This window comes from Aspergillus pseudonomiae, assembly GCF_009193645.1.
Source record: "Aspergillus pseudonomiae strain CBS 119388 unplaced genomic scaffold BDV37scaffold_71, whole genome shotgun sequence".
In the NCBI taxonomy this organism is placed as follows: Eukaryota; Fungi; Ascomycota; class Eurotiomycetes; order Eurotiales; family Aspergillaceae; genus Aspergillus; species Aspergillus pseudonomiae.
This window is the reverse complement of record NW_022476063.1, coordinates 153,559-177,200: the sequence shown is the minus strand read 5'-3', so window position 1 is coordinate 177,200 and position 23,642 is coordinate 153,559. Positions and strand designations below refer to the sequence as shown.

General features: G+C 48.9%; 9 protein-coding genes across 9 annotated transcripts; 3 read left to right on the top strand and 6 right to left on the bottom strand.

The window, feature by feature from the left end:
* Positions 1-130: 130 nt before the first annotated feature.
* BDV37DRAFT_256481 (uncharacterized protein) lies at positions 131-1,634 on the top strand. Its single transcript, XM_032082845.1, has one exon. It carries the CDS (start codon positions 866-868, stop codon positions 1,460-1,462), a length of 597 nt encoding a protein of 198 aa, XP_031938277.1. The 5' UTR covers positions 131-865; the 3' UTR covers positions 1,463-1,634.
* Positions 1,635-1,654: 20 nt separating this feature from the next.
* On the bottom strand, positions 1,655-3,356 carry BDV37DRAFT_256479 (uncharacterized protein). Its single transcript, XM_032082844.1, has 3 exons — positions 3,069-3,356; positions 2,662-3,005; positions 1,655-2,542 (listed from the first exon to the last, which is right to left on the bottom strand). Exons 2-3 carry the CDS (start codon positions 2,832-2,834, stop codon positions 1,801-1,803), a joined length of 915 nt encoding a protein of 304 aa, XP_031938276.1. The 5' UTR covers positions 2,835-3,005; positions 3,069-3,356; the 3' UTR covers positions 1,655-1,800.
* A 152-nt stretch (positions 3,357-3,508) lies between these two features.
* BDV37DRAFT_256477 (uncharacterized protein) lies at positions 3,509-4,842 on the bottom strand. Its single transcript, XM_032082843.1, has one exon. It carries the CDS (start codon positions 4,675-4,677, stop codon positions 3,688-3,690), a length of 990 nt encoding a protein of 329 aa, XP_031938275.1. The 5' UTR covers positions 4,678-4,842; the 3' UTR covers positions 3,509-3,687.
* Positions 4,843-5,783: 941 nt separating this feature from the next.
* On the top strand, positions 5,784-7,895 carry BDV37DRAFT_256472 (Mpv17/PMP22 family protein). Its single transcript, XM_032082842.1, has 5 exons — positions 5,784-6,073; positions 6,350-6,623; positions 6,724-6,999; positions 7,082-7,348; positions 7,404-7,895. The coding sequence occupies exons 2-5, from the start codon at positions 6,447-6,449 to the stop codon at positions 7,470-7,472; spliced, it is 789 nt and encodes a 262-aa protein (XP_031938274.1). The 5' UTR covers positions 5,784-6,073; positions 6,350-6,446; the 3' UTR covers positions 7,473-7,895.
* BDV37DRAFT_256464 (defective in cullin neddylation 1 family protein) lies at positions 7,896-10,119 on the bottom strand. The gene is made up of 5 exons (XM_032082841.1): positions 9,798-10,119; positions 9,639-9,682; positions 8,788-8,858; positions 8,561-8,735; positions 7,896-8,495 (listed from the first exon to the last, which is right to left on the bottom strand). Exons 1-5 carry the CDS (start codon positions 9,879-9,881, stop codon positions 8,069-8,071), a joined length of 801 nt encoding a protein of 266 aa, XP_031938273.1. The 5' UTR covers positions 9,882-10,119; the 3' UTR covers positions 7,896-8,068.
* A 47-nt stretch (positions 10,120-10,166) lies between these two features.
* Positions 10,167-11,370, bottom strand: BDV37DRAFT_256462 (ribosome biosynthesis protein NIP7). Its single transcript, XM_032082840.1, has 4 exons — positions 11,082-11,370; positions 10,858-11,027; positions 10,699-10,800; positions 10,167-10,636 (listed from the first exon to the last, which is right to left on the bottom strand). The coding sequence occupies exons 1-4, from the start codon at positions 11,341-11,343 to the stop codon at positions 10,613-10,615; spliced, it is 558 nt and encodes a 185-aa protein (XP_031938272.1). The 5' UTR covers positions 11,344-11,370; the 3' UTR covers positions 10,167-10,612.
* On the top strand, positions 11,295-13,840 carry BDV37DRAFT_194910 (nuclear export protein Noc3). The gene has a single exon (XM_032079742.1). It carries the CDS (start codon positions 11,537-11,539, stop codon positions 13,595-13,597), a length of 2,061 nt encoding a protein of 686 aa, XP_031938271.1. The 5' UTR covers positions 11,295-11,536; the 3' UTR covers positions 13,598-13,840.
* A 242-nt stretch (positions 13,841-14,082) lies between these two features.
* On the bottom strand, positions 14,083-17,483 carry BDV37DRAFT_296597 (uncharacterized protein; the record flags this gene model as incomplete). Its single annotated transcript, XM_032090151.1, has 2 exons — positions 16,867-17,483; positions 14,083-16,762 (listed from the first exon to the last, which is right to left on the bottom strand). Exons 1-2 carry the CDS (start codon positions 17,079-17,081, stop codon positions 14,083-14,085), a joined length of 2,895 nt encoding a protein of 964 aa, XP_031938270.1. The 5' UTR covers positions 17,082-17,483.
* Positions 17,484-18,073: 590 nt separating this feature from the next.
* Positions 18,074-23,158, bottom strand: BDV37DRAFT_256457 (PT repeat family protein). The gene is made up of 2 exons (XM_032082839.1): positions 22,490-23,158; positions 18,074-22,404 (listed from the first exon to the last, which is right to left on the bottom strand). The coding sequence occupies exons 1-2, from the start codon at positions 22,761-22,763 to the stop codon at positions 18,473-18,475; spliced, it is 4,206 nt and encodes a 1,401-aa protein (XP_031938269.1). The 5' UTR covers positions 22,764-23,158; the 3' UTR covers positions 18,074-18,472.
* Positions 23,159-23,642: the final 484 nt, after the last annotated feature.

Below are 23,642 nucleotides of genomic sequence, written 5' to 3'. Positions count from 1 at the left end.
CCACTGAGCGGCTGCCGCCACCGCCCCGAGTACAGAAGCGTATGGAAGCCGGTCGCATACTGACCAGTTACCCAAAGTATTGACTGGTCAACTCCAAGATATAATCATTCATTTCTTTATTTCTAGTGATATTATTAGTAAGGAAAGCTCAGAGGTTCCGAAACGTTCTTTGCTGCCAAGTGGCATTTGCCTTCAAAGTTCTTATCTTTAACTTCTGTTTTCGTCCTTGATGCTGACTGATCCTTCTAACATACTCCAACTTCTACCAAATACTCCGCACTGTTGATGTACCTGGTTGCCTCAGGCAAGAAGGCTATATCATTTGTTGACCACTTGTGGCACCAGCCTCGTTCACCCTACATATCACCCCCTTCGCCCAAGGCTCCAACATGACTAGGCAAATGAAGGTGCCTTCTCAGACTTTGCCCATGATAGAAATGTTGCCTGGTTTGAAAACCTGTATAAAGCCCTAATGTCCCAGACTTGCTCGGTACTACCCAATATACATATTAAACGTGCTTTCCCTTTTAACATTGTCTTCCTAAAGTGTTGTATACTTCCAATTATTCACCAGTTTTCCTTCTACTAGATATCAATTTCCTTTCATGCAAATTGGCTGGAAAGTGCCATAGTCATATAACCCATCAAAGAAATATTCTTCCCATCTCACACTTAGAGAGCACATTACCACCAACAAACCATTACATAGTTCGTCCAAGTCATCACACCTTACAATCAGGTCACGAGCCCCAAGAATAAGAGAAAGATACAGCAAACGTACTATTGCAACCAACAGGACTATCGCTCCGAAGAATGAACGTCCATTTCATCTGAACCAGTCCTGCATGGTCCTCCATTTTAGAAGATGGAGTGCAAACCATGGTATCCAGCCGACTTCAACCAAGCTCTCCTGAACACCTTCACAGAGGAAGCATTGGCCGAGCTCCTCAAAAGGCCAAACTGTGCACCGCGCTTCGTCTACGGAGTGTTAATGCTTCCCACCGTACTCAAGTATTTCATAGGAGAAAACCCGACCACCGACATCACAAAAAGAATGACTCGCGCATGCGTATCAGGTTATATGCTCCACCAGATCTCACCGAGGAGTCCGCCTGTCGTTGTCCAAACATCTAATCCGCGTGATACTGTGCAAGGAATGCTCTTGTTGGGACTGGACATGGACCAGCGGAACTTGATCTACGATCTTGAAGGAGGGCTTATGAACTTGGTGGATGTGAGGGCTCAGATTCGTCTGAAGGATAGTAGCTTACCTTGCCATGATATTTGCAGTGACCGGATGATTGATGCTGGTATGTTTGCTTGGTATGGTTCTAGGGAGGGTCTGATACCGGTGAAGAGCACGGCTTGGCCTCTGGATGAGTTTCTGAAAGAAAAGTTCTATGAGAACATTGTTAATTCTCAACACAGGAATATGCTGGACGGATCGGGGCTGTTTCTGTAAGACCGGGGCAGCAATAGGCCTGTGTTTTTCTGGGATCATCCGAGATTAGTTGTCATTGAAATGGGCGTTTGGGGTTTTAGGGCATTCAAGAGTTTAGAGTGGATAATGGGCCAAGGTTTGGTGCAGTTATGGTTTTATGCATTTTACAGTAGTAGATAGATAGATGCTAAGAAGACTATCTCGATCAGTTGGCAGAATGTGACTTAGAGAGAACTTAAAAATTAGGAAAGTTCTATTCTATCTTAAAGTCTTTGAGTTTTAATCCCAAATTGCGCCAGTCAATATACTCTACACCACAGTTATATACAGATCTCAGTCCAGCCGGATTTCCTGTTTGTCTAGGACTGCGCAGTTGCGGTCCATAAGTCATAAACGCCCCAACCCGCAGCCATAAAGCTAACAACACCACTCAAACTGTCAGGGAAACCAATCCCCTTTTCGAAACACCAGTGAAGACACAATGGCGCCCAGCAGGTATTATTCACCAGGCTCTTCTTCCAGGCGCGAACCTCGGCTTTCAAGGCTTCTTTCTTCTTCTCCTCCGACACCTCACCACTCATTCTCTTCTTCCGGAGCACGTGCTCTCTCCACAGCACGAAGAACTGGAAGAAGATGTGGCCGAACCAGGCCCGTGTACTCCATATATACCACTTGTCAATTCCGCCCCAGCGGTCGATGAACTTCTTCGAGATTACTCCTTTGGAAGCCAGGAAGCCGGCATTCTCTAGGGCTTGGTAGATCATGTTCACAGCCACTTGAAGAAGGGTAAGTGCGTAGAGGATACGGTCCGATGGAGGAGACTTCAATGTAGCGGAGCCCCAAGTCCACAGAGGGAAGAGGCCCAAGAGCCGGAGGCTATAACGGGTTTCTGACATGAGAGCGGAGAGGGCAAGTAGTCGCGATTGCGAGGGAGTCGAGTTGGGTGCGACAGGCTTGGCTTTCGATCTCAATCGGGCCAGAAGGCCGAGCCGTGTTTGGAGGGCAATCCATGGTGCGGAGGCCAGGAGGTGATGGAGCGCATGGGTTAGATAACCGGTGACAGCAAAAACTCGTTCTTGACCATAGGCCGATGACATGAGCCTGTGCACAGAGCGCAGTTAGTCACATGGTAATGGTAGGGACTACGGTTGGTTGAGACGCCTGTCGCACAAAGGCAGAGAATCGCACATAAAACACCAAGACCTCAGACAACTACTTACTTGTCCAAGCGGCCGATGGTGACGTCGGTTGCCCTGAGGGCTCCTAGCAACTGGCGCTGAGCGACATCCAAAGACGATGGTGAACCCCCCGCGGGACTGGCCGATTTCCCCACATTCGGTGTTTCGGCAACGGCGGGCGCAGAAGAATCAGGGGGGTTTTCAGTCTCAGCCATGATGAGCACTATAAAAAAGATGCGGGAATCTCCGATGCTCCGGAGAGGGCGGTATGGAGCGCAGGGCGATGTGGATTTATAGGGAAATGTCAACGCAGAGCATCTGACTAGCACTTCCTTCCGCTTGGCGCGGATGCCGAGGTTCGGAGTTTACTAGATACAGACAAATCGCTGTGATCGACCGAATCAGTTTGCGCGCACTCGACAGCCAGTCCTTCACAACATTTGTCCTACCCATGAACTACCGGGTGGGTAGAAGACGTCGGTTTATATAGTTGTAGCGGGCTGATTTGTCTTGCAAAAGTACCCGCGCGTGCCGCATGCAACACTCGAAGCGTTGTTTTTCGTGGTGATCTGCATGTGGATTCCACCATCTAGTGGAATTGTTTAGGAAATTTTGCCCGCGGAACGTTTCCATGAAAATTTCTAGAAGATCATCCCACTATGTTACACACATGCCTTTGCATTCCCACGCCACTTTGTGAATCAATTTGCTTCTTGTCTCTCTCTCTCTCTCTCTCTCTCTCTCTTTTGTTTTGTTTTTTTTTTTTTTTTTTTTTTTTTTTTTTTTTTTTTTTTTTTGAAAAGTTTTTTTTTTTTTGTTTGTTTTTTTTTTTTTTTTTTTTTTTTTTTTTATGTAATACTTAATTCCCCTCTGTTTCTGTTTTTTTTTTTTTTTTTTTCTCTTTTTGGCTAGTCGCTGTCAGATAGGGACAGTAATAATCAATGCAGTCAGTCGTGGCACAATGATGAGATGATAAGGTTGTAGTTCTGCTTCCCACTTCCCCCTCGTAATAACCATGAAGCGAGAGTTGTATGCGGATGTCCTCACTGTCAAATCTATTCCCCGGTGTTACTTTCCATCATGACCATGCTCCAACGGGTCTGACCATGAAAACGATGTGGAGTGATCATCGAACGTAGAGATGGTCATTCCAACGACAATACTTTCACTTAGCTGGCCCGTATAAGATGCAATGGTTTGTTCTGTTTCGTCACTTCTGATCGATACGTTCAGAGACTGATCAACAAGCTCATGGATATTGGTGCTCGTGATATTCTCCTGAGAGTAGAGCCTAACGCTTATATCTTCGCGGCTTTCTGGGATGCCATGCTCCGAGGAAATCATCTCTGGGGAGCCTATCCAGATACACCGAGAGCGCAGCTCTAAGTTCCGAAGAATATTAGCGTCGGAGACAGGCCTCTCGAGCAGTTCCCACGAGTCTGGAGGGGGAATAGAAGGATCATTGCAGATTTCATTGAGGCTTATCCAGGTGCGCTCCTCGAGGTTACCATGGCGACGCTCGCAGAACCGACAAGCCTTGAAGGTGCATGGAAGAGCAGGGTGTGGGTGCTGGAATAGCTGCGAGGTTTGCTCAGGATGGTCGAGGCGAACCGCTGATTCGCCGGTTCTGGAAGCACTCTCATCCCGCTGGCTGACATCCTCCACCAACTCTACCCATGGGTCATCCTGATTGTGACCGGTTTGCGCACTACGCTCTGCATAGAGCATAGAAAGTGGTGGAGGTACGGGGCCTCTTTCTCTCTCCGCCGTCCTCACGACGTTCAACTTCTGGTGAATCACGATTTCCTTCTGTTCTGTCGTATAGCGACCATCTTCCATGGCTTTCAGTATCCAAGGACTGAGGAATGGGCCGTTTATGGGATCCAAGGCATCAGAGAAGCCCGAAGTGTCCTCAACACAGAGGTAGAGCCATCCGAGGAATGGCCGTCTTCCGCATGAGTTGCATGTTTCCATACGGTCAATGCAGAACTGGCGTTCTATCACACTATGATGGCAGCGATGCTGGCGGATAGCTGACTGGGCTGTCGGAGGAGCCATGAGCGGATTTCCAGTATAATAACTTTGATAGTCGAGAGGTAGCTGGATGTCCGAGACAGGCCGAACGTAATCTTCTTGGGTGGGAAGTTGACACTGGTCGGCCAGGGGATAGATGGATGCCAAAGGAGGCACTTGTAGGATAGAAAGTAACTTAGTTTGAATACCAGTGTTCTCTTCGGAGTTGTCCTGTTCATTGTTTGCCATAGCTCAGGATGGGATGGAATGAATAGGAGAGAAGTGTGATGGGAATTGAGAACATCGTATGGTATCACACTGTAACAAGAAGAGCCATATTAAGAGTAAGTGACAACATTCACTGGAAAAGTAGTAAAGGTTGCGCTCTGTGACAGAAATATTGAAGTTAGGCAATAATACCTAACTGTCATACTGAGAGATAACTTCAAAGAAGTATTTCTTTTTAAGTGGTATATTTACTTTCTCTTGCAATTTGTCTTTCTTGTGCATACCAAGTTAATCAGGACCAGATATATAGATTATTCTGGGATATTGGTGTAAAACTTCAAGGGTATGGTAAGAAATCAGGCTGCAAAATATATAGTAAGTTCATTCTTCAGGTATACTAGTCTCTGAATATCATGTTAATTGGAACACCAACCAAATCTGACACATATCTTGAAACCCTATTTTATTATATACTTCCTTTTGTCAGTCTGTTTCGCCCTTTGTATGTCCACCATTGCTTTGCTTCTGTAAGAGTCCATAGTCCTTAGTCCGTAGCCTTGTTACCTGTATCAAAAGATAGATTATGAGTGAGAGCAAGAAAGCTCCAAGTCAGTATACGAAGTATATGGATGCGACAAAATCCAACGCGTAAATGTGTAAATGTGTAGATATAATGTGATCTTTAACAATACACCGTGCCCTTATATAGAGAAGGAGATGATTCAAAACAATCACAAAAAAACGATAGAAAAATAAAGTTTCGAGCGTGCTAAAGCGATAGGCTATCGGAGGTGACCGACAGGTAGCGGACAAGCGCAGTTGGTTGCGCATCGTAAAATTAGCAGGTAATTTTGGAATTTAATTAACAGCAATATAAATAAGATCTGCCGACACTCGTGGCCGACCTATTGACCTGTCGCCCTGAGAGATCCGATTTATCGTCCACTTTTCCCTCCAGCTTTTAAATCCCCAGGTCCAACACCAACTATTTTGTGACGGTCTCTCCTTGGGACAAGGCTTTCCTTCTTATATCTTTCTTATCTGACACCAGTTTGTGATAAATGACCTGCATATAAGAGAAACCCACAGGTTCTCCAGATCGATACATAATTTCGTCATCTATTGACTGTCTATTTTTTAATTAATCGGTCTAATTCCCTCGATTCAGTTAACTTCTTATTGTTCTACCCTTTATTTACCTTACTTAACCTCGGTAAGCTTTCCGTCCCCCCCAAGCTGAGACCTTTTTTTCGGTCTGGAGAGTTCCAGCCTCCTCGTTCCATAAACAAACACAAACAACAGCTCCGCCCCTGTTCCTTTAGTTCCTGGCGGGACTTTTTGTTTTTCTCCAACCCCATACTCAATCTCTCACCGAGTTTTCTTTAACCCCCCTCTTAACCCACTTCGCCCCATATTCAACTGTTCGTCATTTGAAGTCCTATTGTGCGCATTATTGTCCGTGCGGATCGTGTATTAACTGGTTTCTCAGGCACCACATTAACACCCGTTGCCGTCAATTCCGCCAACGGATCTTATCGTCCCTACATTCGTCTCCCATTGCCGACGCCATCGCATCAACCGCCATCATGTCCGTAAAATTTCAGGACCAGGTCACGCAACAAGTCACGGACCAGATTAAAGGGCAAATCCAGGGACAGTTTCAGGAGGAGGCCGTAAAGGGGATTCGTCAAGACACAAAGGAATTGGTGCACAAAGTCGGCGAACGCTTGACTGGCGGAAACCCTCAAAATGGCTATATGGCTGTATGTTCATCCTCCCTCCCGGAGTGTCGGGTCAGCGATTGATCTGGTCGCGGTCGGTACGATCGCAACTCGCTGACATGGGAAATGCTCGCATTTACAGATGTACCTGCGTCAGCTGCAGAAGAACCCTCTGCGCACGAAGATGTTGACGTCGGGTGTACTTTCCGCATCTCAAGAATATCTGGCCTCGTGGATCGCGAATGATGTCAGCAGGAATGGGCACTACTTCAGCGCCCGCGTTCCAAAGATGCTTCTCTACGGCATGTTCGTCGCTGCCCCGCTGGGCCACTTCCTCGTGGGCATCCTCCAAAAGATCTTTGCCGGCCGCACAAGCCTGAAGGCCAAGATCCTGCAGATTCTCTTTAGCAATCTCATCGTATGTTTCCCAACCGCGTCGGGTGTCCATAGATCGGGCCTTCGATCTCTGGAATGCGCGGATGCGCTAACCAAAAATGCAGATCTCCCCCATCCAAAACACAGTGTACCTGTCGTCGATGGCCGTTATCACCGGCGCGCGCACCTTCCATCAGGTTCGCGCCACCGTTCGCGCCGGTTTCATGCCCGTCATGAAAGTCAGCTGGGTGACTTCCCCTCTCGCACTTGCGTTTGCGCAGAAGTTCCTCCCCGAGCACACTTGGGTGCCATTCTTTAACATTGTTGGTTTCTTCATTGGAACCTACGTCAACACCCACACCAAGAGGAAGCGCCTCGAGGCCTTGAGAAAGGTAAATGCCCTCTTCAACTGTTACATCTCAGACACTAATTTTCAATTTTAACTAGCGTTACGACCAACGTCGTAGCGGCCCAGGCGGCCCAGGCAGTGAATACGAGACCAAGGATTACCGTTAGTTGTATATACATCCAGACCCTACCCATCCGGCTCAAGCCGAACGATCCGGCCGTCTTCCATATCCTCGGCCCATCCGCTCCATACCTCGGATGAATAGATGCATTATGTTGCCTCAAGGCAAAGGCAAGCCGAAGGCACAGACAATCTATTTCTTTCCCCTCTCCGCCTCCAATTACCCCTTTCGCATGTCTGCCTGGTTCTATTCTCATGTTCTATTCTGATTCGGCCTCAAGATGATTGCCTATCTCGTGTTGTACCGAGTTGAAGATATGTTTGACTGTTACGATGAATGTTTTTCTTAGTCTCTGCCTGCAGCTGGCGATATACATAACTTGATAGTCCATAGTGCTGCTATTTACCCACCCTTTGCAATGTGATATTACAAATTACCTTCAATTTCTGTCCTCGATCTCGAATAGTTAAGAATTATGAGCTTCTCCTGCAAATAGTTTGCGAATGTTCCTCAGACTTGTTGGTTGAAAGAGGCGTAGAGCCCGATATAGTTGACTGGATGTGGAGAGCTGCTAAAAGTAGAATATTCCTATTCCAGGGTACATTTAAGCACCCACTCCCATTAACGATCCACCAGCAACCATCACTCCACCTCCATATTATCCCCTCTCTTCTTCTGCACCCAGGCTACAAAATCATCAAGTGCCCCAGGCCATGCACCATCCGCACTCCACCACCCAAACCGCTCATCGTCAAGAGTCTTCCGCATAAAGACCTCAACCTGTTCCCACAGATCCTTGTTAACGGGTTTCTTTCCGCGCTCCTCCATAAATTCAATCCACCAGTCTAACCATGGAGTCGTCTCCGTCTCCCACTGGACTCCGCCCTTGTCCGGCGTAAAGAATAATTTCCACTGTTCGGCTGCAATCTCAAATTGGAGGTTCCGCTGGCCCTGCATCCGGCAGAGAGGGAAGGTATAGCGGTACACACGACGGAAGAGATCTGGCTGCGTAGGGATCCGCGATCGAAGATTGTCAGCATGGGCGACCATTTTGTCGATGGAGTCACATCTGTTGATTAGGTTAGATTATTTCGATTTGCAGATTCCAGTAGCGGGTATTGGTGGCGTTGTTACCCGACAGCCCTCCAGCCATTCAGAAATCCCTCTCGACTAAACTCGCCCATCGATGGTGATTTCAGAAGTTCTGCGATGCCGAGACATGTCACTTCGTCTAGTTCCACTTCGATATCGCCGAGAAATTTCATCGCCCCTTCAATGCCGATGCTGTCGGGGTTGTCATCCGGGGAGTCTGAGTGGAATTAGCTTGGAACTAGTGTATCCTTTCTGGCGAACTGCCTTACCTCGATAGCTGTCGAATATCTTGTTGATGGAGGAGGTGGCGCCTCCTGCCCCCTGGGGGCTCTGGAAATACCTGAATCTTGTCAGTAAACGTCATGTGCGCCGGTATGACTGACTTTCGCCTCTTTGAGGCACGGGTAGGAATGGCCGATGGAAGACATGAGTATTTCGACTTTCCAGAACGGGTCCTCATCTTGACGCTTGTGAGCTTGAATGCCTATCTCGGTCATGTTCCCTCGGAATTTTTGAAGGGATCCAGACGTTGTGATGACACAAGGATGACGCTTGGAGATTATTTAGGTAATGGCGAACCTCATCTGCGTCCTGTGCCCTTATGTGCCGAACATATACATGACACCCCTGGTCTACGAGGCCCAAGAGTGTCCCATATGTGCTCCAAAAGTGGCAGATTGTGGTAAGGCGCCACATAGACGAGCGAGACTTCGAGGTAAGTGCGAATTACTTTAACAGCCCCCAAGCTGGCTCGAGACACCGCAGTCTTGTCTGGCGGGTATTACGCAATTGGCTGCTAACATTGGATAGAAGACCAGCTAACAGTGCTCTGTCGTGTGCATAGGATGCCCAAGAGGACGATGGAGAATCAATGCCTGACAAGTTACGTTCCCTTGCCCGTTTACCTGCCAAAGGCGGGCGACAACTTGCTGCAACTGAAAAGAGCATAGCCAGTAAACACCGGAGCACAGAAACCGTCCAGTCATTCAACAAGAGAGCCTGGCAATTCCACACTGCAGTACGGCAGAATTACAGAGCCCGAGAAAAGCAAAGGTCCAGCCATGGATCGGGGGAAAGACAAGGAGAGAACAAGAGAAACAAAATATCTCAGCTAACTTACGCATCAATTGCTTCTTCGACATTCCACCTAGATGCTTTTAAGAACTATAAACGAAACATCAGCTATTGGACCATGATTATCACACGTGACATGGAAGGTTATATGTGCAACTTGAGACCAACAATGCCTGCGGTATGCTGGGAAAGGAAAGTATCATACCTTGGCTGCTACTGCATCCTTGGCTTGTGTAAAGTTCATAAACTGAGCTATTTGTTGCCTCTGAAGACCCGAGTAAGGTGGCATGGTGGGGTTGCAGACGGGCTTCAGGTACGATCTTCTATTGAGTGCTAAGAAACCTGAACAAGGGATGTGACAGTGAGTGAAATTAATAATCAAAATAGCAAGATATTAAAGGACCTAGTAATTGTTCAGCGCAGCAGAGATTTTGCGAGAAGTAGTAGACACAATGATGGCTGATTAGATGCAAAAGTTCGTATTGTCGCTTTTGGAGAGCTGACTGATCACTGATAATGCACGTGCCCCGCAAACACATGGACTGATTATCTGCAGATAACTTTCTGTGACAACCGGCAGTATAAATAATTATTGGCTCATTAATTTTTCAGATGCTTTGGAATTCTCATTCATTCTTTGTCTATTTGTCTTCAAATAACCTCGATACATTATATTCCCGCGGCAAGCCGTGTGGCCATCAGCGTCCTATCCTTCCCACCAATAAGCCTTAAACTATTCCATGTGCATGGGGTAGAAAGTTTATATGGTTATTGAACTAAGTACTTGAAGAGGTTAAGGAAGACGATATATCAGGGAACGTCAGAAGGGATATAACTAGGTTTAGGCAAGGTGGAAACGAGCTGTTGTAATCGCATATGATTACGGATACAGTATGCTGAAGAACAAAGGTAAAAACTTTTCTATTGAAACAGACAGATGACTCCAGAACTCCTGCGAGAATCCCCAGGTATCTAGCATCCAAATTCCATGAACGATCCCGCCTATGCAACGATTTTCCTTTACGTCGTAAAGAGGGTATCTTCCTAGGCAAAGGTCAGTAAGCTGCGATGTGTGCAAGGGCTTTCACACTCAAGATGTAACACACCTCTCTCAGATATTCTCCTATATCTCCCTGGCGGAAAACGGTAATGGCTGTTGGTTCCAATTTCCTCGCTTCAGCACTAGACCGGGCGGTAACTCCAAAGCCCTGAGACAATGTTAGTAACTTATAGCACCGTATTCTCCGCGCCAACGTCCGTCTTACCAAAGGAGTATCATTCGAGTTGAAGACAACAACACCTGCGTGTTCTGGACAATCGTCTGACCACCGATTGACGTGCGCCTTTACCACATTTCCACCGTACAAGAAGGGCATCTCTCCGTTCTGTTTGATCCAGACCTTGTATCTCGCGTGGGGGGCAATCACATCCAGGGCTGTAGAAGTCAGAGATCTGTTCATTGATCGCTAATGGTTGGTGGGGATCTTACCGGTGATGTGCAGCCTGAACTGGCCACTCTTAGTAAACTTTCCGATGCAGGTACCAAGTGAGAGAAGATTTGCGCGAGGAATGGCCGTCGAAAGATTGGCCAAGGACAGTTTCATATAATAGACACGATTTCCATGGAGACGGAATACATATCGGTCATTGGGGTCATCGGATGTAGTGATGAGGTTGTTCAACGAGCGACCAGTATAGTTGGCAAGTTTCTCGAAAAGCGTTTTCGTCTCTTGTTCAGTGAGTTGACGCATTTTGAGTGATTGATACGGGTTGTTCACAGTCGAAGAAAAGCTCCGCGGACAAAAAATCCAGAAAAGTTTAAGGTGGAGAGCTTTTGGCATGAAAGTCTTGGCACCGCAAAGAAAAAAAAAGTTTCGGACGGGAACCGCTCAAAACCAACCATCGACCCTCAACCACGACAAGTCGGTTGCTCAATAAATCGTCATGGCTCCGGGACGCACGAATAAAAGGAGACGCCTGAGTCCTCCTGGTGATGAAGGCAATGGCACCTCGAAACCCTCCAAGGGCTCAGCCTTGAACAACTTCTACAGCAACGCTTCCGAATGGGATCTGGAACAAGATTACGAGCGCCGTCCACGCAAATTGGGCAAGAAAGATAAGGAGAGGACTAGGTTACCTATCAAAACTGCGGAGGGTCTGCAAACCATTGAGGAATCGGAGCCTGAAGAGTCTGACAGTTTTCTTGGCACCGATGACGATGAAGAGGATGTAGCCTCCGGTGCCGAGGATGACATGGACGAGGATGAGGAAACACCTGCGGAGGAGGAGAAGCCCAAGATTCCGATGAAATTACAGATCTTACAGGCGAAAGAAGAACTTGCAAAACTGGCGACTTTGATCAATGAAGACCCGGAGGAACATCTTGGCTCTTTCAAAACAATGGCTGAAATGGTTAATAACGGGGCGCACGTTGCAATCAAGAAGCTGGCTCTTGCCTCGCAAGCTGCGATATTCAAGGATGTGATCCCGGGCTACCGCATCCGTCCGCTCAGCGATAGCGAAATGTCTGCTAAGTTATCGAAAGAAGTGCGCAAACTGCAAAACTACGAACAATCGCTTCTCTCACATTATAAACACTACATTCAGAAGTTGAGCGAGCTTACAAAGCCGTCTAAAGCCACACAGGAGGACGTTGATCCTAGCTTAAAAAGTCTTGCGATCAACTGCGCTTGCAACATGCTCCTTTCCGTACCGCATTTCAACTTTCGCGGGGAGCTCTTGAAAATTCTTGTCAACCGGCTCGCAAAGAGACAAGTGGATGCTGATTTTGTGAAATGTCGGGAAACACTCGAGGAAGTCTTCGCAAGAGATGAGGATGGAGTCGTCTCCCTCGAAGCCGTTCGTCTCCTGTCGAAGATGATGAAGGCGAAGGAATTCAGAATCAACGAAAGCGTCTTGGACACCTTCCTGCACCTCCGACTACTCTCCGAGTTCTCTTCTAAGGCATCAAGAGACCGGGTCGACCGTGAGCCAGAGGAGGATACATTCCGTGGGAAGAAGAAGCAAAAGAAGGAATTTCGCACTAAAAAGGAACGCAAGATCCAAAAGGAACGCAAGGCCGTGGAGAAGGATATGAAGGAAGCCGACGCCTTGGTTTCCCACGAGGAAAGAGATAAGAACCAAGCAGAAACTCTGAAACTTGTGTTTGGGGTCTACTTCCGCATTTTGAAACTCCGCATTCCAACTCTCATGGGCCCGGTACTTGAGGGCCTTGCTAAATATGCGCATCTGATCAACCAAGATTTCTTCGGCGACTTGCTCGAAGCTCTGAAGGACTTGATCGGGCACGCCGATCGAGATGAATTTGAAGGCGACGACGTGGACGATGAGGATCCTGAATCTGCGACAGTATCCAGAGATTCTCAGCGTGAAGCCCTCCTTTGTACCGTCACTGCCTTTGCGCTCCTTCAAGGACAGGATGCTAGCAAGGCGGCAAACACACTCCATCTTGACCTAAGCTTTTTCATCAAGCATCTTTATCGCTCCCTGTACTCTCACTCAATCAACCCTGACATCGAATTCAACCCCGACAAGTCTCTTCGGCTCCCTGATCCAGATGACAATAGTTCGACGCAGCAATTTAAGTCGAGGAACAAGGTCAACTTTCAGACTCCGACAGTTCTGCTACTCCGCTGCCTCCAGTCCACACTTTTGTCCCGCGCACAAGGCATACCACCTCCGGTGCGTATTGGTAGCTTCACTAAACGACTCCTGACGACGTCGCTCCAGGTCCCTGAGAAGTCCGCCATTGCCACGCTTTCCCTTCTAAACCAGGTAGCGAAGCATCACACAAATCGTATCTCTCCATTGTGGCACAGTGAGGAGCGTAAAGGTGACGGTGTATACAATCCCTACGCGACAGATATAGAAGCAACCAATGTCTTTGCTGGGACGGTATGGGAAGGAGAATTACTGCGACTACATTACTGTCCCCAAGTCCGTGATGCTGCTGTGGATATGGAGAAGATGATCTCGAGGAAATAAAGCATTGTCATTATGACTATCTGCAATGTATTAACATGACGTTTCATTGCCATTAAAAAACATATTCCTCATGTCTTATCCATTAACCGGATGTTCCCTTTTTTTTCCTCTTATGTTCATTTTATGCCCTTTTTTTGGTTTTTTTTTTGTTAGCCAGATCATGATACCCGGTAATCTTAGAACACGTGAGCAGGTCAACTGCACGCGTCAATCTGAAATGAAATCTCGAACCATTACCGATATTTGGTCCAAACCCTTGTCCTGTTAAACCCTCCGATGTTATCCCTATCCATTCAATAATCGGCGCCAATACCCCCTTTGAATTTCAACCCCCCAAACGACCATCTTCGTGCGCTAAGCCATATCATAGCCACTTACCCCAGTCAATGCTCCAGCCCAACAGACTATTGAAGAAATGAAATCGTCACGGCGTCATAAATGCTGAAACGCAAATAGCAGTTCGGAAATGAACTGATAGTTTCATATTAATCGTCTTCTGGCTTCTCGATGGACTTGTATGCATAGGCTGCCTGGTACCAGATTGGTAGGCTCGGCTCGCTCGCTTCAGACTCTCTGGGAGGAGGGGTTGGGCCACGATAACTAAACGAAACATCTGAAGCCTGAGACATCCGTGCTTCGGCGAAAGCTGTCAACGATGAATCTTTTGTAGAAGATGGGCGGAGCGAAGCTGTTGAAAGAGCAGGGAAGCCCATAGCAAGATCCTGCTGGTTCTGCCTGCGACTTGTGGACTTCGAAGGACATTCGGTCGAGCTATCAATCCAATCAAACGATGCAGCATTTCTGGAGCGAGAATTCAAGTCCTGAAAGGATCTGGAGGATCGTAGGAGCTGTCTGGGTGTCATGGTATCTTGACTATTGAGGCGCTCACGTTCAGCCATGATCTGCTGCTGGGCAGGGTTGCGCAGGGCAGGATGGACTCTGCTGGGGCTAACTTCCACTTGGCGATGCTCTGCCGCAATACTAGCAATGGCGCTTGTCTGCATAGGGGGTGTAAATGGAGGTGGTTCTTGCTTCCTGGACTCTCGCTCCTCAGAAGTTTTATCATCTTCGCTGCGCTTGGTAGGGGGCAAGGAGTGGCTCGCAGTTTTGCTTTCGCTGCTACGTCGATCACGGCCACGGCGGAAAGGATAGAAAAGGCCCATCTTAGCTGGGAACTTCATGATCTCAGCACTTGCTTTGTGAACAAGAGTTTGGCTGCTACTGGCTCTTTCCTTGCCTTTAGTGGAGCTGCTGAGTAGAGGTTCTGGACTCCCAGTGGATATTTTGCTAGGGTCTTTCAGGATGAGTCTTCTGGGGTGAGACTCAGTGAAGTGATTCTTCCAGTCATCGCCATGGGAACTTGGAGTGGGGAAGGCTGCCATAGGTGTTGGAACATCATCAGTAAGCGTGTGTTCCTCGGCGTGTTTGTTCAGTGCGACAGATTCACAGTTGTGTTCTTCCCCCCCTCTGCTCTCTGTTTTCTTTGTCACCACATCTTCCCTCCTCATCTGACGAGACTTCATCTTCCTGAACTGCTGTGGCCTTTCATTGTCTTTACTCCCTTTGATGAAGTCTTGACTCCCCTGCAACCTGGTATTCGTGAATCTTGCATCCTGTGCCGGGTTGTGGGGGAGGTTGGACCTTACGGTCGAAGCCAACGCGTTGATCTCGCCCTTCAGCTTGTTGTACTCACTCTGGAAGAGTTGTGTCATCCTGTCTTCCATATGATGCTGCTCGCGCTGTATAGCGCCGACTTGAATCTTCACTTCCATCGTGACCCTCTGCAGCTCCCTCGTCACTTCAGTGTCGCTCATCACTCGGTTATTGAGCTTGCGCATAAGATCGGACAGATGTCCTGTATGCCTCAGGATTTGATCCGTTGACCAGTTATTTGTGTTTTCGAATGACCGGGCAAGCTTGTTAGCCGTACCATCAACGTGGATGTGAAGCGAATCCATGTAGGTGGATATTTGCTGCTCTAGGGTTACTGTGTTTTGGTAGCCCGGGTGCGGTGGAGGAGGAGCATAGCCTCCGTGAGTCGTCACGCCAGAGTAGAAACGAGGATCGTCCATAGGGAGTTGAGAATCGAAGGACATCCTCATATGTGTTGGGTCGAAGTCAGGTTCAGCATGTCCAGGACTTGAGGCCATATGCTCCCGTGATCTAGTAGATGAGCGCCTGCTGTTCTGTCCGGACGGAGTAGTTCCTTCAGTTTGGTCCTGTATTTTGACAGACAGTGGCCTCTGCTGATCCGATGAGACGACTAGCGGACGATTTTTCTCCATCGTGCTCTGTTTGCGTTCGCACGATGAGGACACCGGTGCAATGCCTTCTGGTGTGTTGGACGTCGATGGCTTGTACGAAGCTGGACTCTCAGTAGAGGTGGCATCAGTTTTTGGTTTAGAGGGAACTGATGGTTCGTTCTCCACTTTCATACTGATATAGCGCCGTTCCGCATCGACAACCGCCGGATGGCCCCTGCTGGTATCGCCTGTGCTGGCTGGAGGAGACGAGCCGTCAATCAAGACAGTGTCAAGGCGTGTCATGGGCTCTACGTTTCCTACTTTGTGATGAGGCCGATGTTGTTCCTGTTTGTCTTTAAGAGTTTCTGCATCAAGCCCGTCATCACCCTTAGCCTGCTGTGCAGGGCAGGATGTGGCGCTCTGTGGGGAGCTCTCGAAGCTACCTGAGTCCGAAAACCTAGTGGTCTGGACTGGAGCAGATGCAGGGTGCACTTCAGGATCTCTGGGCTTGGGGACATACAGCCTTTCCTCATCGAAGTCAAAAGACCCAGGCGGCGATTGTTTAGTCTTCTCAACCTGTGGAAACCCAATGCTCGGTGGCAGTTGAGGCATAGCGCTAAGTGGAGGGTCTTGAGCCTTACGAAACTCCTTCCCAAGCTCCTTGAAGCTGAGTTTGGATCTCAGCGTCGCGATCATGGACTTTTTCTTTTCACCTTCGACCTTTGTACCCGCACCCTTATCACCAAGATGGGGCTCCGTGGCGCCCTGTCTCTTCAAACCACCCAATTTTGTGAGAACATTCGGCTTTGAAACTGTCGGCTCAAGTGCAGGAGCAGAACTGCTAACAGCCATAAGACGGGGCTTAGGCATCGGGAGAGCGAGTGCCTCGTCGTAGTCCAGTCCAGATGATTTTCTCATCGTACTGGGTCTTGAAGAAGAATAGGACGCGGTTGGACGGGTTATCACTACTCGCATCAGAAAAGCCAAGCCAGCAACGAAAAGGGAGGGGAGACGGGGAGACACGACATACCGGTATTAGGATCATACCCCAACTCACCAAACTCCAACTTATACAGCTCCCTTTCACGAATATGTTCTTGCTCACGAGCCCTCATCTGTGACCAGGCATTGCCAGGGACGGTGGGCACAAGAGGCAATTTGACCTTGGGTCTCTCTCTCAATTCCTTCTCCTCAGACTCAGATCTAGTCTGAGCCTCCTGATCTTTATCACGGTCCGCCATAGCAAACAAAGAAGCAGAAAACGAAACAGCTACTTGAAGATAATCACCAAAGCAAACAAGATACCTGAAGAAGATGTCGTTGCGTTGTTGTTGTTCTATTGCAGTTACGTTGGTCTGTCACGTCGCGAGATGAAGATTTGAGGAAATCAACATCCAGGTGTTGCTCTTTCACTACAAGAAACACACAAGTAAACATGATTTTGTATGTGGCGAAGCTGATGCCTTCACTGTATGTGTTGCTGGGGCACGCGCCACAGCGCGAGACGTGAACTTCACTCACACACCCCCAAGTGACATACATGGAATTGGCTGTGGCTGTGGCTGTTCCCTTTTCTTTTTCTTTGTTTTTTCTCTCTACTCTTGTTTCACCAGAGTTATGGGATCGGGGGATTTGGAGTTCGGGGCTTGTCTTTACTTTTCCTTCTTTTTGGTGTCTCGATCAGAAATGGCCTTGCTTTCTGTCTGGATAAGGCGTGGGATATGTATGTAACGTACAAGACCCTTTAGATGTCTTGCTTGATATCAGTTGGTTCCGGACATTGAGAGCGAATATACTTTTCTGAACCGGGCCTCGACTTTCTTAATACAATAATGGAGATGTGTAGGTGATTGACTCCTGCTCTACCTACTCCGTACGTAATCCAAGAGGGCTCCCGTAGAATATAGGACTTCTCTTTTACACAAATCTACATTTCAGATTTGGATAGTCAGTGTGCGAGAATGGACGTTGCCCGCTCAAAGAATCAAACGACCTGAGCAGACGTTGCGAAACTTGTGTCCAGACTGGACAAGACTTTTAGTGATAAGGAGACCAGATTTGCCAGAAAGAACAGTCGTCATATTTTAGCAATCTAGATGCCGCCTTTCTCTGCCTGTCTTTTACCGCTAGCTCTTTTATCTTCTCACGTTTTATTGCGGGTTGACCGTATCCGTCTTGTTACTACAACAGGAGCAGGCTTATCCGAAGGAGTAGACATAATCCAAGAACAAAACCCATTGAAATAATCTTCAGTCTTCATTATCATCAATCATAATCATATCACTACATACTGGTAGTCGTAAATCAACGGCAAAACTAAACAAGTTTTGTTAACTACTATCAGTTTTGGCACAACAGACGCGCAGTCAATAATCGAAACATTCTGGAGAGGAGAATAGAAAACATAACAGATAACAATAACCTGAATTGATAAACGCACACAAGTCAAATACAGGGGAATCAAATTAAGGCAAGTAAAATGAGTGATGAGAATCTTGGGCAACAAAGTCGGGTATATGCATGCCAAACATATGCATAATTAGTAACAATGAGTCAGGGGGCACTTTCAAATCACTTAAGAGTCAGTGATGATGATATGCATGGAAGTGCGAGTGATGATCACACTGAAGATTTACTGGTCGCTCTTGGGGCGACGGCGGAAAGGAGAGAAGATGGCTCCAAAGAAGTTGACAAAGACGGCGCGAAGGATGACCTTCAACCAGCCGTCATTCTTGGCGTTGCTGAGAGTAACAGCCCGGGTCTGGCTTGGAGAACGAGAGGTGTCATCCTTCTGAGCCACGGCCTTGTCAGCAGTGGTTTCCGTCGTCGTAGCGGGTTCAGCAGAAGTGGATGGTTCACTGGTTGACGCAGCTGGCTCTTCGGATCCTGAACGTGGTGCATTGATATCAGCTTCAGGCTTCTTCGAAGCAGGCAATGGTGTTTCCTTACTGGTTGATGGTTGAGACTCAGGAGCTGGGCTATCAGCCTTGCTGGGTTGAGACTCTTCCACAGACTTGGAGCTCTTGTCCGCAGACGCGGTTTCTGGCTCCTTGTCCTCGTGGGACGAGATAGCCACCCCAGCAGCAACAGCGCCTGCTGTAACAGCTACCGCCGCACCAATCAGCTCGGTTGAGACGCCAGCCTTTCCATCCTGTTCAGGGGCATCCTCCTTCGTAACCTCAGGGACAACCTCAGCTGTTTCAGTGCTCTGTTTCTCAACAGGAGGCTCTCCAGAAGAAACTGATGAAGGCTCCTCCTTCTCGGCCTCAGCAGGGGCTGCTGCTGCTGGCTCGCTGCTAGGTTCTTCCTTTTGAATGGTCATAGCCTCTTCAATCTCAGCCTTGGGTACAACCTCGGTTTCGGTCTCTGGGGCCTTCTGTTCTGCAGGGGTCTCAACAGCCACAGTCTCAGCTGCAACTGTCTCCTCCTTAGGTAGCTCAGTCACCTCTTCCGGCTTCTCTTCGTGGACCTGCGAGGCAGTAGGCTCAACCTCATTCGACGTGACTTCCTCGGGGACAACAGCCTTAGAAGATTCAGCGGTCTCCTCGACCACATCCGATGAAGTTGGCTGCTCAGCAGACTTATCAGCGACAAGCTCCTGCGCGGGCTCTTCGGTAGTGGCCTTTTCAACGACTTCCTCGGTAGCAGGTGTCTCAGCAACCACAGGCTTCTCAGTCAGGGCTGGGGCCGATTCTTCAGCTACGGTCTCGGTTGCTGGCTGCTCAGTAGAGTCGTCCACAGGCGTTTCTTCCACCACTGACTGCTCAACTGGCTCAGATTCGGCTGCTTGCTTCGTGACAGGCTCTTCAGTGGTCAACACTTCACTCACGGGTTCAGCTTCCTTGGCGGGCTGTTCCGCAGCAGGTTCCTCCGTAGAAGGCTCGACAGCGACAGGTTCCTTGGCAGTAGCAGGTTCCTCTACAGGTGACTCTTGGACAGCAGGTTCCTCAGGGGTAGGCTCCTGGACAGCAGCCTCTTCAGCAGCGAGCTCCTTAACAGTCTCGTCTGCACTGGGCTGCGCCGGTTCAGCTTCCTGGGCGGGCTCGGATTCAACTGGTTGCTCAGCGACGGGGGTATCCTTAACGGGTTCTTCGGGGGTCGCTTCCTCCACAGCAGGCTTCGTCTCCTTGGATTCTTCAGTGACTGGCTCCGTGGTCTTTTGCTCGGTCACCTCAGCGGGCTTTTCTTCCGTTATAGGCTCTTCTGCCACCTTGGCGGGTTCCTCAGCTGCCTCCTTCGTTGTCGAATCCTCAGTAGCGGGCACTTCAGAGATAGGTTCCTCCTTTGTCACGTCCTTAGAGGGCTCCTCGGTGGTTGTTTCTTCCACGGCGGGCTTCTCAGGTGTAGGCTCTTCAACGACAGGTTCACTAGTTGTAGCCTCCACCTCAACAGGCGCTTTTGCAGTGACTTCCTCTGGACCTTCCTCTTCCTTAGTGGCTTCGGCAACGACCTCGTTTTCTTCGGCAGGGGACACCTTTGCGGCCTCTTCGGTGGGTTTTTCCTCAACGGAGGGTTGAGCAACCTCTTCCTTCGGGGCTTCTTCCGAGGCGGGCTCAGCCTTGGCCTCTTCCACTGGCTTTTCAACGGGCGCCTTTTCATCCTTAGCAGCTGGCTCTGAGGTCTCCTCGGCAGACTGTTTCGATTCTTCCGTTTTGGCAGCAGCTTCAGCCGTAGTGCTCTCTGGAACGGACTCCTTTGCCGGTTCTTCAGAACTTGTCTCAACAGGGGCTTCAACGACAGGCTTCTCAACTTCGGTCTCTTCTGTTGCTGCCTCCTTCGCTGGTTCCTCTACTACAACATCGTCAGCTGCAGGCTTCTCGGTGGTTGTCTCTTCCACTGTCTTCTCGACACCGGACTCCTTCGTCGATTCGCTGGGGGCATCTTCGGTGGCAGAGGCTTCGGTAGCGGGCTCTTGAACAACCGATTCCTGAGCATCCGGAGCTGCAGTGGACAGGGTCTCCTTAGGCTCTTCGGAAACCGGCACCTCCTTCACTGTTTCAGCAACAATTTCCTCAGTAGACGGCTCATCCTGAGCAGCAGTGTCGTTAGTGGCAGGCTCCTCAGTAGGTGTCTCCTTAGGCGCCTCCGACACTGCCTCCTCTTTGACAGGCTCCTTTACCGGTTCTTCAGCAACGACTGGTTCAGGGGCAGCAGGCTCCTCAGACTTTTCAACAACGGGTTCTTCCTTAACGGTGTCCTTAACTGGTTCTTCAGCAGTGACTGGTTCGGGGGCGGCAGGTTCCTCAGACTGTTCAGGGGCCGGTTCTTCCTTCACAGTCTCCTTGACTGGTTCTTCAGCAACAGCTAGCTCGGCGGTGGAAGTATCCTTAGGATCTTCCGGCGCCGCCTTCTCCTCGACCGGTTCTTCGACGGTGGGCTCCTCAGCCACAATTGTTTCAGAGGCGGGCGTTTCTTCCGACTTTTCGGCGGCTGTCTCTTCCTTGACGGGCTCTTTGACCGTCTCCTTGGGCTCTTCCACCGCCGTCTCCTCTTGAATAGGAGCCTTATCCGACTCGCCGAGCTTCTCAGCTGACTTCTCCGTGGCGGATGTCTCCTTCAGCTCTTCGGTGGTCTCTTCTTTAACGGGCTCTTCAGCAGAGGGCTTCTCGGAGACTGTCTCTTTGAGCTGTTCCGGTGCCGTCTCCTCCTTAACGGATTCTTTTACTGGCTCTTCCGTGGTTGGAGCTTCCTTGGGTTCTTCAACGGCTAGCTCTTCCTTGGTGGGTTCCTCAGAAGCAACTTCCGCCTCGTTTGTCTCGGCGGGCTCTGTGGTGGGGGCCTCCACCTCCGCAGTCGGTTGTGCTTCGGCGACTGGTTGCTCCGTAATGGTTTCAGTTGCAGTAGATTCGGTGACGGTGGGCTTCTCGGGGGTAGATTCTTGAGTGGGGGTTTCCTCAGCAGTGACTTCGGGTGCGGACGTCTCAGCAACAGGCTCCTCGGGTTTATCTGTTGCTTCTTCAGCAACCTTTTGCGGCTGAGATTCCTCTGGTTGCTTCTCAGCTTCGACCTTAACATCGCCGTTTACAACCGGCGTCTCCTCTTCCTCCTGAGTAGGGATGGCTGCAACTTCTTCGGCTTTCTTTTCAGTGTCTTCCTTCTCCGCCGCCACGGGCTGAGATACATCCACCTTCTCCTCAGGCTTCTCTACCACTGGCTCCGACTTCTCCTCGGCCACGGGCTCCTCCTTGCTCTCGGAGGTCTGCGCGGCGGGTTCAGTTCCATTGACTTCTGGCTCCTTGGTGCCATTGGAAAGAGCTTCCTTCGGCTCTGTCTCGGTCTCTGCTTTGGCATCAGTCTCGACAGGTTTTTCAAGGACTTGTTCGGTCTTCTGATCCTCGGCAGGAGACTGGTCAACCACCGGGGCATCGTGCTCAGCGACTCCGTTGACACCATTCGGCTTGTGGACGCCATTCGTTACCGGCTCAGCCTTTGTCGAAGCTTCCGTCTCGGGTTCTTTTGTGCTCTCCTCCGCCTTGTCACTGACACCATTCTGGACGGGCGTCTCCGGCTCGGCCGCAGGCTTGACGGTAAGGTAATTGTTGACCAGGCCCTCAGTTCCAGAAGCTATGGACCCAAAGCATTGGTTAGCCATGTCGTTATTCCCGAGGTAGTTATGTTGAACAAATTGCTGAAGCCGTTTCGAACTTACCATTCTTTACAGACTCATCGTGAAACCAGGCGCCAGTCGCGCCTTCTCGGAATCTGTACTGGTATTGCCCCGGAGCCACCTTGAAATCCCGGAAGAAAAGGTACTCGGTCGAGTAGAGGCCCGGGTCTAGTTCCGATTCAACCTCTATCGTCTTAACGTTCAGCTCCAATGGCTCCCATTGTGGTTCCGAGAAGGTACCAGCGACGAAGATAGTAGGGGTATCAGTCGGACGACGGACAGAGATAGTAACAGTCTCAGCAATGGATTCCACCATTGTTATGATCGTCAAGGTCGTAACAGTCGTTAAGTATCAAACAACAGATCAGAGCGTAAGAGAGGCTTTAACAATTACACAGCAACAAGGATATCGAGTGAATCGATGGAATAATATACAGAAAAAAACAGAAACGAGGAACGAAAAGAGAAGAGGCCTCCCGGACAATGGGATCGGGTAATAGGGTTGCGAGAGGTAAGGGAGGTGAAACTTTGAGGGGCGATGGAGGTGGGATTGGTCAGATCAGGATGTATCAGTTTGATTGATGATCAAACCAAACGCACAATTGGGATGTAGTTGTACAGTAGTAAGGTAGTTAATGAGTTGAGGAGGGGAGAAGAGAGAAAGAAGAGAAGAAAGGAGAAAGACCGAGTCAATCATGGGTAACATTAAAAAAAAAAAAAAAAAAAAAAAAAAAAAAAAAAAAAAAAAAAAAAAAAAAAAAAAAAAAAAAAAAAAAAAAAAAAACAGAAGGGTCCCCACTCAAAGTGATGGAGGAGGGAGAATTCCGGACTAAGATGGTTAGTGAGGTTGACTGATGGAGGGACTGAACTCCCGCTAGTGGCCGAAAGGCCGTTAACTTAGGGATTAGTTTGGCGGGGCAGCGAAGGAGTTGTCACAGTGATACTGATTTCACCCGTCTGTGATTGTTTTGCTTTTTCTTTTTTTAATTCGTCATCTATGCCACATATATATACAATATAAGCTTTAAAGAGGGGTTGGTTTTGGTCCAGAGACAGAAGTTTACAAGAAAGAGAAAAAGAACAGCTCTTGATTCATGAAGTAGAAGTGATATGAAAACGTAGAAACCACTCCGAACGAAACTGTAGATATCAGCAATTGAGTCATGTTGGAGATAGACAAACCTCGGGCTAGATA